We start from the raw sequence: 13028 nt of genomic DNA, 5'->3' as shown, positions 1-13028 counted from the left end.
CCTCAGCCCTCCTCAGTGTAGAAACCCCTCCATTTAAAGGCCAGGCCCCTCCCACTGGAGCACACTGCACTTAATTGGAAGCAATCAAATAATCAATTAACCCCACAGTTCATTTTACATATCCTAAATCATTATAGTTATAAAAACAGTCGCACAAGAGCTCAATTCAGAGATGAATTCATAAACCCTTTTCAACCACACAGTTGGTGTGGTCCAGTAAGATGGACCGGGCATGCTGCTTCCAAATTACTCAGGCACTACAAAAGACAGCCTGAAACAAGGCTTGGGTCCTTTGTCACTGCCCAGCACCAGGAAGCACTGTGGTAAGGAAAAAAACAACACAATTAGTTGTGAACTTATACTCTCCAATCTTCAAATAATAAAAGAGATAACCAAAACAATTAATGTGTTTGTGTGTGATTCCAGAAACTTTAAGGGCATAAATAGGAGGAGGAGGAGACATGATGTTGTATTAGCTCAGCGTGTGCGCTCACTGAACTAAGAACTGCATGCTACCTGGCTAGCATGTGGTCTGTGTAATGGATGGTGGTGCAGTGTGCTAATGTGCTATATTACAAGCTGCCACAAACTGCAAATGTTAAACAAATTCTGTGCTCAAAGAAGACATTAGTTACATTTTCAGTTGAGATAACAAAGAAAAGAACCTCTCTGCTGTCTAAAAAAAAAAAAAAAAGCCATTTAACTGCTAATCGTGTTGCCTTCTTGACAGTTTTGTTGTATTCAGGGAGACTTATCTGCTGTTCCACGTTTACTGAAATCCCTTTTCTTTCAGCCAACAACCCGACATTGATTTGTTTTTTACTATAAACTCTCCTCATCACTTCCATACAATGAGTGAATTTGTGAAATATCTGCTTTTTTATTCACGTTATCTGCCCCGTTTAAGGATATCTGATCCACATGTCCTCGTTTTTGTCAAATAATGTCTGATAGTTAATTAAAGGCTATTGTTCAAACTATCCACTGGCCTCCCTGCAACCCCACTCAGTATGAAGCATGCAGTGATTGTAAGGCTGGATACTTTAGAGAAAACCTGCCTCACTATTCCTGCCCTATATTGGAGCTGCTTGGGGTTATGCTGTAGGTTTTGTCAACAACAGCCAATCATCGTCCATACCCCACAACTGGCCCCGGGTCATAGTAGCAGCAGACCGAAATAATCAAGACTTTGCCACTGGCATCATCAAATTATTTAAACTAATCCAAGTATTGTTGTTGTTTTGTTTTGTTTTTTTTCTTTTTCCCCCAGCTGAACTCCTTCACCTGCAGAACTGTGAAGCAAATAAACAAATGGTGCACACGCTGGAGGGGCCATCGGAGGGAGAATTCAAATGAACACCGCACAGATGGTGAATAACAAAGGTATGTTAGGAGTAAAAACATGTTTGGAGCACAGGGGGGTGGCAAGGGTTCACAATAATTGAACACCTTCTCAATGTCTTGAAATTCCTAACAATTAGTTATCTTGGTAATGTGTAATTTTACTGATATATTAAACATGAGGGGAAAAGCCCAATGACATCATTAGCTGTATCTTAGTTTAGGCTTGGGAAAAAAAAAAAAAACACGGGGATGAGATTGATTTGAAGGATATGACGATTTACAAGGCGTTAAAGGTTATATGGTGCTTTCCTATCAGAGATGTTCATGTTGGAAGATTGTTGCTTAATTGCCAGTTTCCCATTTGTGTAGTTTTCCCAATCTGGCTGCCTCGTGTCAGCCTCAACAGTTTACTGCTCTCACTATTGTCAGCAGACTCAAAGAGCTTAAATTCAATGTGATTTTCATGAGAAAACAGAATAAGACCTCTCGGGACTGTGTATTGTAAGGCAGCTCTGAGTCAATCATTCTGTCCAATGCTTTGAGCTAAACATAATCTAATAGAAAACAATGGTAGAGTTCAACAACAGCGGTCCTTTCCAGTTTCAAAATGGTAACAAAAAATGTACATTTATTGCACAGGGAATATTAACCTTATGCATCGGTTGAATTTTGATTAAAAAAAAAAAAAGAAAAAAAAATCAGGATTAATTATCTCCCTTGGTAGAATAAATTCCCCTCATGCCTCCAAGTCTCACATGCTCATGGCTCCAAAAAGCAGCCTTGAGCTTTCCAAAGGAAAGAAATTGGAGAGTGAGAGAGGGAAATCCTGAGAAGTCAAATGACTTGAGATATGATCGCTTTAAAAAAAAAAAACAAAAACACATGAACCTTTGAGAGCTATGCAGGATCAGATTCTGGTATTTTACAAACGGTGACTCTTTAACACACTTTCATGTCCACATTTTACAAAATAACACATTTTGGGTTATCTTGCGAGTTTTCTTGTATTTTCAGTCATGAGCAAAGGTGAGCGTTTTCATATGAACAAACATTTCTGAATGTACCTAATGGGGGGCTTTTGTGCCAGGGTCTGCATTTGTCTAACACCATGACTTCACAACAAATTAATTTTCATTCAGTGCTCAACAACCCGTGCTGAAACGTTACAGTCCATGTGCGAGCATTAAAGTTTGTGGGTGTTGTAGTCATTCATCACAATTTGCGTCCTTATTAGAAAACGTGTTGTCTTTCTGACATTTAATATTTGGCTCATTTACGGGCAACTGAAGAAGCCCAGTGAGCCTTTAGAGGAATAATGGTGTGCATGACCGGATCACACTACCTTCAGTCCCTCCAGCCCCTGTAGGAAATATGATGTTATGTGATGGGATCACGCGGGAATCAGAAAATCCGGGTAGTCACGCGCTAATCCGGTGTTTAAGGTCGACGGTTCGCTGCTTTGGGGGGGGGGGGGGGGGTACAACCTGGGGCCTGGAAGAACGGGAGGGAAAGTTTTATCCTCACTCAGCTGACAGAAAAAGTCATGGAGGGGGTGAAGAAGTGATTCTTGGATGAAAGGGTTCGCTCGAGTGCGGAGTGGCAGATAAATATCCAGGTGCTCGAAAGTAACTCCAATCCAGCCGCAGTCGTGCGTTAAACTCGGCGGCAGTTTTTGGATCATGTGGCGGTGCTGCGTTTTGGTGCTTGCGGCCGCGCTGGTGGTGAGCGCCCAGTTTCCCAGACAGTGCGTGACACCCGAGGGACTGAGGAGCGGACAGTGCTGCCCGTCGCCCTCTGGGCTGGACAACGACCCGTGTGGCTCCAGCACGGGCCGCGGACAGTGCGTGGCCATCTCGGTGGACGCGCGTCCGCACGGGCCTCAGTATCCCCACGACGGCCGGGACGACCGGGAGCGGTGGCCCGTCCGCTTCTTCAACCGCACCTGTCAGTGTGCCGGGAACTTCAGCGGCTATGACTGCGGCCGCTGCAGACACGGATGGACCGGAGACAGCTGTGACCAGCGGGTCTCTGTCGGTGAGTGACCGATAGTGTTTTAGATGAATTAAGTCCTAAAGAGGAAGTGTTTGAGCCAGCTAGCTGATCCAGGCCTGGAAAGTTCACTGCTCTTTGGACCACCTGTTTGCCTGTTCTGACCCATTCCCTTGGTTTTTAGTTCCCATAAAACAAAGGCAGATTATTTTAGAAAGGTTAGATTACTCCTGGAATAGCTTCACCCTGATGATTAAAAACCAATTCCCCTGATGAATAACAGCTCGTTAAATTAATCGGATTCTTTTTTTTACAATCAGTGAGAAGAAACGTGATGCAGCTCAGCGCGGACCAGAAGCGCGCTTTCGTGGACGCGCTGGACCGGGCCAAGCGCACCGTGCACCCGGACCTGGTGATCGCCACCCGGCGCTACTCGGAGATCTTCGGCCCTGACGGGAACACGGTGCAGTTTGAGAATGTCACCATCTACAACTACTTCGTGTGGTCCCATTACTACTCCGTCAGTAAGACGTTCCTGGGCGCCGGACAGGCCAGTTTCGGGGGGGTGGACTTCTCACACGAGGGGCCCGGATTCGTCACTTGGCACAGATACCACCTCCTGCAGCTGGAGAGAGACATGCAGGTGAGTTGTAGAAATCTCTGCACAATACTTGCACAGACCATTCAGTTGTGGGCTGGATGTTCGGAGGGAAAGGAAATAATCTATTTGAGTTTGTTTGCGGCTGCCTGGGGGTAATCGTCTCATCACTAGTTTATCCACATTTTTAATTTACCGACTAATAACCTGCTCGAGCGCATCTGTTGTTTCCCTTCCTTGTTTGCTTTGTCTAATGCGTTTCCCCCACGACTTTACTGGCGAGGAAATTACAATTGACTGCGCAGTTTCACGCTTTAATACCCGTGCACCACACAGGATGAAATGAAAAGTGTTTTATGGCCACAAATTCGATTTGATCAGCACGCAAGCGATTAGGAGAAGACAATAGTAGCCTTATCTGGTTCACTGAATATGCACACCAACAGGTACAGCTGGATGTGCACTTTCTTAAGTCAGCTAGAGATGAACTCCATCAGCTGAAATGAATAAGACCTCTTGTAGGCCTACGGTTAAATCCCAGCTATTTCATGCATTTAAGTGTGATGGTTGAATATTTTACTGGTGAGGAAAGAGAATCTGGTATCTAAAAGTATCAATAGCCTGGATTTCAGGATGGGATGGGATAATGTGGTAATGATTTTTCAATGGAAACATGTAAGGGATCACAGCTTTGCCAAAAAAAAACAAAAAAAACCAAACTCTATTGATGCATGTGTAACTTTACTGATATTGGTTATGTCGTATGATTAAAAATGAGTTTTGGCACCAGGTAATCAGCGGAAAGGGTGGATGTGGATGTGGCTCACGGTTCCTTGTTCTTTTTTAAATCCATCCTGACTTTTAACTAATCAGTTTCTGCCCCCCTGGTTTCACATCAATTCTCCTTTTAATGCTGACATTTTTTTTTTTTTTTTTTTTTTTTGCATGCAAAGTTTGCCCAAAAGCTATTGTTATAGACTAAAATAGTCTTAACAGCAAATCACAACGTGTGAATAAAATAACCCCTTTGTTCGCTGCCTTATGACACCAGTACTAAATGAGACTTTATGGATACTTGGACCCAAGGGGATTGGAATACATTGCTGGCAGCATAGTAAAATAAATCCTCATTTAAGCTCTAAAAAGCTTATATTCCTGCTTAAGACCTTGGTGCTCTGGTTCTGGTCCCCTGGCCTGATCTTCACATTCACAAATACTAACAAAGCCATGCTTTCCTTTATTCATGCGTAACAACTAGGATATGCTGCAAGATCCCTCCTTTGCCCTGCCTTACTGGAACTTTGCCATCGGTGGAAGCACATGTGACATTTGCACAGATGACCTGATGGGAGCCAGGAGCAGCTTTGACGTGAATTCCCTGAGCCCCAACTCCATTTTCTCCCAGTGGAGAGTCATCTGTGAAAGCGTGGAAGACTATGACACGCTCGGGACCATCTGCAACAGTAAGACCATTGCTCTTTACTATGTGACGCTACAGTGGCACTCTTTAGTCTCCTGCTATATTCTTCATCTTATCTATCCCTTTCCAGGCACTGAGACAACTCCCATCAGGAGGAACCCAGCAGGGAATGTCAATCGGCCAATGGTTCAGCGTCTCCCGGAGCCCCAGGATGTGGCAGACTGTCTGCAGGTGAACTCTTTTGACACACCGCCGTACTACTCCACCTCCTCTGAAAGCTTCAGAAACACAATTGAAGGTGAGTGGCGACAAATACACTTCTTCCTCTGGCTGTCTCCCCCAGTGTATGTCCAATTTCTCATGTATTTCCATGTTGTTTCGTCAGGCTACAGTGCCCCCAAGGGAAACTATGACCCTGTGGTTAGGAGCCTCCACAACCTTGCCCATTTGTTCCTCAATGGAACTGGAGGACAGACGCACCTTTCACCCAATGACCCCATCTTCGTCCTGCTCCACACATACACTGATGCCATTTTTGATGAATGGTTGAGAAGACACAGTCCAGGTATTTTTAATCAGCCAACCTGAGTTCAGACTCCACTTGTTCTTGGTCTTTTCTACAATATATCTTAGTATTTCACACTACTGATAGGAAAATGAGTTCGTCTGCTAACTTTAAAATGTATTGACAGGTTCAGCAGTTTATCCTGAAGAAAACGCCCCGATTGGTCACAACAGGAACTACAACATGGTGCCTTTCTGGCCTCCAGTAACGAACGCTGAAGTGTTTGTTACTGCAGCTGAAAATCTTGGTTACTCTTATGAAGTTGAATGGCCAGGTATGCATCTTGGATTATTTTCGACACGTACACACTTTTGTGGGCCTGCTTTTAATCTAGCAATCAAATGAATGCAGATGACAAGGATAGTAATCATCTACTTCAACATTTCTAGGTCAGGCTTTCACTCTGACTGAAATCATCACCATGGCAATAGTCGCTGCCCTTGTGATTGTTGCAGTCATTTTTGCTGCTACCACATGTGCAGTGCGTGCCAGATCTTACAAGATGGAGGGCCGCCAGCCTCTACTTGGGGATCAGTACCAGCGGTACGACGATGACAAAAGCCAATCTGTTGTGTAAGATCTGTGTTTGAACAGGATTTTCACCCCCATGCCTCTCCTCTTTACTTAAGCAACGACACATCTGCGCACTGTGTTGATGCCTGAATCAGTTCTCATCAGAAAATATGTTGAAAATCATGCTAATTCTACATTCATGTTCTTACATCAAAAACGGGAATACTTAATTTCTCTTTAACAAAATATTACAGATGCAAATATTTGACTTTAACATTTCTAACATGATCCAAATTTTTATAATGAAAAGGTAAACAGTCATGTCTTAAAGGTAAGCCCATTACCTTGCAAAAAATGGCAAATAATTGTCTCACAGCATTTTTCTGATTTCTGGAAAATTAGAAAAATGTCAAATGTGTACAAATAAAGTGAGCATGAGCAGATTAAGATGTTGGTGTGATAACCATGCCACTAGATGGGGCTCAACTCTGATATTTGTCAGGCTTTTCAAATGCAATGTAGTGCCTTAGGTAGATAAGTACTTGATTTTACTTTAAATGTGATCGAGTGCAAAGAGTAGAGATTCTCATAAATGACCCAGAATGTTTTGTAACTCTTTGAGGACTTTTAAGGCAATCGAAAATGAACAGCAGAATAGTATATGTAAAGTAATCGCAGCATAGACGTCTCCCACGTTTACAGCCCACAGCCTTTTCTGTTAATCATACTCAACAGTCAGTAGTTTCGCTGAGGTGATTGGGAGGAATAATTGTACAATATGCTGCCCATGTAATAGAGCCACAGTGTCCACTTGGGGGTGCAATAGTTCAACCTCTGAAACACCTTGAGCAACACTTAGTAGGATGTTAATGATGCATCAAGCAACACTGATGCACATGGCCTGAGATGTGAATAATGAAGGAAAGTATGAAGAAATGTAGCAAGTTGCAAAGGGTCGATAATGTAATCTTGGGATGTTACTGAACCGTGTATGCTTTTTTCTCCTCTTTTTATCTTTTTTTTTTTTTTTTTTACTTCATGTCTGTGAAATTGTCATTAATGTAATATTTTTATACTTGTGTTTGGACCAGGGTGCATGCCAAATTATTGAAGTGACTCAGTTGTACGCCCTCACACAGTGGCTTGATGACAACATACAACATATGTTTGTACGCATCGCATTGCTTTATACTTGATATAGTCTATACCAAGAATTTTCATTTCTTACTTGTTTTTTCTTTGTTTATTTGTCTACATGAATCTTTCTTTCCAATAATGCTCACCACAGGCTTTGGGTGCGTTCAAGGTCTCGCCATTTTGTATATGAATGCTCTCTCAATGCTGCCGGTTTGTAATGCCTTAAAAAAAAAAAGTATTTCCCTGCCTACCTCCGTTGTTTTGGGGTTGTTTTATTTATTTATTTATTTATTTTTTAAATCTCCCCCGGATCACCTCACCTGTGTGGTGTCTGGTTTCAGGGGAAGCTCTGTCGTGGGCGGGCCTGTTGTCAGTAAAGCAGCGGTGACGGCTCCACAGGGAGCTGCAGTGTGCCGGACTCGGCTCTTCGCCATCACGGCTGCGAGGAACTGAAGTTGAGAGCCGCGCGCGCTTCTCTCTGACTCTTTAACTCGCTGCTGGCGCGCGCGTCTCCTCTTCTTCTTTATTTATTTATTTTTTTTGTTCTGTGTCGGTGCTCAGCACACACACCGGGTCGGTCGGTCGGTCATGGAGGAGGACAACAGCGTTTTGCCCGATTTAACGGATATAGAGACCAAGTTGGGTCGAAAGGTCCCGGACAGCCTCATTCGGTCTCTCGTTGGAGGAAAACTTCACGACAAGCCGGCGACTCCGCATTTAGTCGGCTGCACTTTTTACGCTCATTCTGCGGACTTGAAAAGACTGGAGAGCAAAATGCAATTCCTCAAACAAGAAATGGTAAGTTTAATTTTATGATTCTTCTTTTGTTCAACCCGCTGTTATACTTTTTATTTTTGTTTATTTATTTACTTGGGGGTGGTGGTATTTTTTTAATGGCAATAAACACAAACTATACGTTAAACACCTCACAACAAACTAACTGTTATTACAAGTTATGTCAGTTATATTTAGTCTAGTCTTTGTGTTCATCTACAAACCTTATAAGAATATACCTGTAATACATAGCTGTCACCGGCTATTTAGCTCCATTTGTCTGCTTGCTTTTAATGTAACCATGTAATATTTTACAGGGGGGAAATATATATGCAGGAAGCACAACAACTGTGTGCCCACACATGGTTTCACTGATGGGTGTTGTGGCTCAATAGTCTTAAAAAGCTCCGTGAAACTTGTCAGTAGGTGAGAGCCATTCACACCTGCACAGCAGTCAGGCCTTTGTTAATCAGCCCTCCTCATCTCAGGGAATATTTCCACCCACTTGTGATTCAGACCACTCTGTGAAATCCAGTGTCTGTGTAATTACCCCTTCTTCACGATTCCGTGGTTGTATCTGTTAACGCTTGCCATTACATTGTTTTGAAATGCCATGCTTGCCCTGCAATGGCAGTACAGCCCCATTTTAAGTGAGATCATGGATGGTATTAGGAAGCCTGAGCAGATGGCCAAGTTGACCGAGTTTTGAAGAGTGCAGTGGGAAGGTATCATGATCAGCAGGATAACCCATCACTCAGACTTTGTGGTGTGGCTTAGTTTCATGTTGTGCCTGAACAAATGAGACCTATGAGAAACTAATTTTGTTGCTGCAAATATAAGTTCTGTTCTAGAGTAATCAGCTAGCTTCCACCCGGCCTGTCAAATTCACCATCAGTCATGCATTCACCCAACTGTGCTGATGAGGAAATACTAATAGACTGTTTTGCAACGAGCTGAGTGTAATTCCACCAGTGCTCTGTTATTGTTCAACAGCTCATTTCAAATTTAGGCCATCTTGGGCCTCTCTTTTTGCGGCTCCCCTTCACAGCACAATCACTGATCCAATCAGTTTTGATGTGCTTAATCTTGATAGACATTCAGACACAAAGTTTTGACACGAGTTTAGAGGCTGCAATGATCTATAGCTAATCAAAGAAACAAATAAACTCTGAAATGTGTTTTTTTTTTTTTTTTCTTTCAATGGATATAAGGGGCCAGCTCATACTAGTTTCACATGACAAACTAAATATGTTGTTATTGTTCAGAGAAGGCTAAATTATGCACCACTAATTGTCTTTCCAAAACTTACTTTGCGATACCGACCCAATGGTGCCATCTCATTAACATGAGAAGGTTGTTAGGACTAGAATTTCAATGCAGCTCCATCTGCTCGTCTTCCATGGGTGTATAAAGCGGGTGGTTATACTCAGAAAATAAACACACTGGCGGCATTATGAGCTAAATTGAGGCTGGTTGTAAATGCACTCCAAAGAAAGGCTGTTTATCTAGCCAGCTATCTGTAACCCTGTACCAGCTCTGTCTGCCTTCATCTGCCCCAACACATTTGCAGTGCGACAGGATGTTACAGCTGTTCTGACTGGGCGTTTGTGTCCTAGTGACACGGGGGAATCCCTTTAAACGTCTCTATAGGCTGTCCATCCAGAGTCAATGGCATGGTTTGTCATGGCAGAGAGTTAAATTAATGGTCCTACTGTGTAAAGCAGGCATGTCATTCATTATGCGCGATAACAAGTGTTTCTTGGCTGTGCATGTATGTGGCTAATAGAAATCCTTTTTCCAGTGGCACAGTTACGTGTCTTTATTCCTAACTGAGCTTGATAGTCAAAACAAAATAGGACACTGTGTTCTAGCCATGAGAGCACATTAAATTTACAGTTGGGGAAAAAAAAAATTCCCTACAAGGCCATAGCTCTTGTGGATTTCAGTAAGATCACATGATTTCCGTTAGTAACTTGAGTTTGCTTAGTTATTGAGGAATGTATGCTTAAATACATTTTTTTCATCAGGATTATTTTTAACAACTTCCTGTGTACCATGGCTTGAAAGCTGTTGTTTCAGGCTGAAGACTCCTATGAATGTACTGTATGGTTTGAGAAGTCATCTCAGTTTCTGCTTCCAGGGTCTAAAAATACACTTCGAACCTCATTGAAGACAATAGAAACAGTTTTGTATCCTGGTTTTTGAGGACATACCACTTTGGGAAACCTTAGAGTTCAATGAGAAGATTGATGCCATTTACTTTTCTTAGTCTTTCTTTCCTTTTTTTTTTTTTTGGTAATATAAGGTTTAAGTTGGACTGTTAAATTGTGCTTATGCAAAGCTACGACCCCCCAAAATGTGTTAAACATATCTTTTGATTGTTCTTGAGCACAGTGACCTAATTGAGATGTATTTACTTCGGTCCACAGGCACACCTGCGAGCCATTGATGTGAAGCTGATGCAGCAGCTTATGTCCATCAACGAGGGCATTGAATCCATTCGTTGGATGATAGAAGACAAAGCGGGTGTTGCCAGTCAAGATGGCAGCTTGACAGGCAGCTTGTACAGTCTATCAGACAGCCAGGATGGTACATCACTGCAGGGCAGCTTCAGCAGCTTAAATGATGCTAACAGTGATGGCCTAGATGGCCTATCTGTAGGCAGTTACCTGGACACTCTAGCAGACGACATCCCAGATGACCCATCGCCTACGGACCTGGACGGTTTTGTGGATAAAACTGTAATTGATGGTGGATCTTTCAGCAAATCACCACTGAAGCTCAGGGTGGAATCAGATGAATACTACTGCTTTGGATAAAAATGATAAACCAGACACAGTGGTTCCAGACTACTGAGATACATTGTGAAGAAAGTTTAAACATGTTATTTACTATAACTAATTATTACAGCTGCCAGTTTTGTTTTTCCTACATGCCTCATGTTTCTCTTCATACCAAATACGTCATGTTCTTTTTATATTGGAACCAGGTTCCTTCGTGGATTTGACACACCTCATGAAACCATTGCCACTTAATGTCAGTGCAAATGTGAGTAAAAACATTGTAACAATACTTGATGTCTTAATTTTTCATCATGCAGGCAAATTAAATTAAGAAGGTCCATTAAAAGAAAACAAGTTATCCAAAGACCTCAGCAATGCCTTCTGACAGCATTCGTCTTGATGTAATGATTGAAGAAAGGACCAACTCCTGCAGTTTCCTCTGTAATCAGTGGAAATCTCAACTTGGAATTTGTGTTGGGTCAGCTACAATCAGCTGATCTATCTAAGCCTAGATTAGGATTTAGCAGCCATTTGGAAAATTGGAAATTTCATGCTGAGGGATTCAAGAGTCTAAATTGCTTAAAGTGGCAAAGTGGTTAGTTACAGCAAGTGCAATTTGCCTCATTGCCAAAATTGTGAGAAGCACCAACTGTATATGTTAAGCTTTTCATTATTTTTACATAAAATGTTTTGACTGATTCAGGGTCTTAAGCTAAACCCACCACTCTGCAACTGTAGAACTGACAACACAACAGTCTTATACTCAAGAGATTAGCTGCACATTGAAAGCACAGATGCTTGACTTAAAACCAAAGAGGTTTGATTGTCTTATAGATAATTTAGGCCTGAGGTAAAATCCTGTTAACACCAGATGGAGCAGTTCTTGATGGTCGACAAAAATGAAATGCATTTGCTTTGCCGGCACATTTTCGTTCTCTTATGGCTAATTGAGACCTTTACATTGCTGTAAAAGAAATGTGTTGTTTTAGTTTTAAACTTGTTTTGTTGATTTAATTTCAAGTTTGTATTTTATGCTGCTTGCTTTTAAAAATGGTTTTATTGATTGCTAATCATGTTTTTTTGTTGTGTTTTTTTTTTTTTTTTTTTTTTTTTTTTGCGAAAATGAAATAATATATTTAAATTTTCCTCCAGCTCACATTGTGTTAAGTTTTAAATGCAAAGCATTGCCAACACACAACAGGGACTGTTGAGTTAATGTCAATTTTTAGTAACCAAAAAAAAACAAAAAACCTGTTTACAGACCTTCTCATGGAATCTTAATGAGATGGAAAGTGAACATTATGGTGCTTTGCCTCTGTGGTAAATTTGAGTTAAGAATAATCTCTGAATAATAAAGTCAGACTTTGTGGTGCCTTCAATAATGTGGCATGGAAAATTTACCCTTGCTAATTAACTTTGTCACTCAATGTTACATTCCCTTTGCTAAAACACAAATCCAGGGAGATGGTTCTAAATTTGACAGATGGCTGCTCACTTGTGCTACTTAAAATTACCAAGCTCTTTGAAGATGAAGGCCATCTATGAAAATATCTTGGATCGCTTAGTGAGTGTGGAGTCATGTTACCAAACGCTCATGAGTATGTTTCATATGAGCTGAATCATTTTTTAAAATAACACAAATCAAAATGAGGACAGACTTGGGACTGAAATGCCAACCATGTAGAACATTTAATGGTCTGTAATTTAATTTTCATTTGCATTCATCGTACTTGCGTCTTATCTTTCATGTGATAATTGAAATTCCAGACGGAAAAACACAGGGAAAGTCATCATAGGGAAGATGAGAACTTTGGTCTCTTTGGCTTGCAAATGAATGAGTGGCCATGGCGCGCAGTGCCTCATTTGGTCTCATACTGGGAGCTGACATGATAGTTTGGCTTTGGA

The 13028-nt window shown here is 41.7% G+C and overlaps 2 protein-coding genes across 2 annotated transcripts; both read left to right on the top strand.

Moving 5' to 3' along the window:
* The first annotated feature begins 2943 nt into the window (after window positions 1-2943).
* On the top strand, window positions 2944-7428 carry LOC115059325 (5,6-dihydroxyindole-2-carboxylic acid oxidase-like). Its single transcript, XM_029526987.1, has 7 exons — window positions 2944-3378; window positions 3654-3976; window positions 5190-5394; window positions 5482-5649; window positions 5737-5916; window positions 6044-6190; window positions 6306-7428. The coding sequence occupies exons 1-7, from the start codon at window positions 3024-3026 to the stop codon at window positions 6491-6493; spliced, it is 1566 nt and encodes a 521-aa protein (XP_029382847.1). The 5' UTR covers window positions 2944-3023; the 3' UTR covers window positions 6494-7428.
* Window positions 7429-7966: 538 nt separating this feature from the next.
* On the top strand, window positions 7967-12205 carry lurap1l (leucine rich adaptor protein 1 like). The gene is made up of 2 exons (XM_029526988.1): window positions 7967-8364; window positions 10770-12205. The coding sequence occupies exons 1-2, from the start codon at window positions 8155-8157 to the stop codon at window positions 11157-11159; spliced, it is 600 nt and encodes a 199-aa protein (XP_029382848.1). The 5' UTR covers window positions 7967-8154; the 3' UTR covers window positions 11160-12205.
* Window positions 12206-13028: the final 823 nt, after the last annotated feature.

This window comes from Echeneis naucrates, chromosome 18 (assembly GCF_900963305.1).
Source record: "Echeneis naucrates chromosome 18, fEcheNa1.1, whole genome shotgun sequence".
Lineage (NCBI taxonomy): Eukaryota > Metazoa > Chordata > Actinopteri > Carangiformes > Echeneidae > Echeneis > Echeneis naucrates.
Note: the sequence above shows the minus strand (reverse complement) of the source record. Positions and strands in the feature narration are given on the sequence as shown.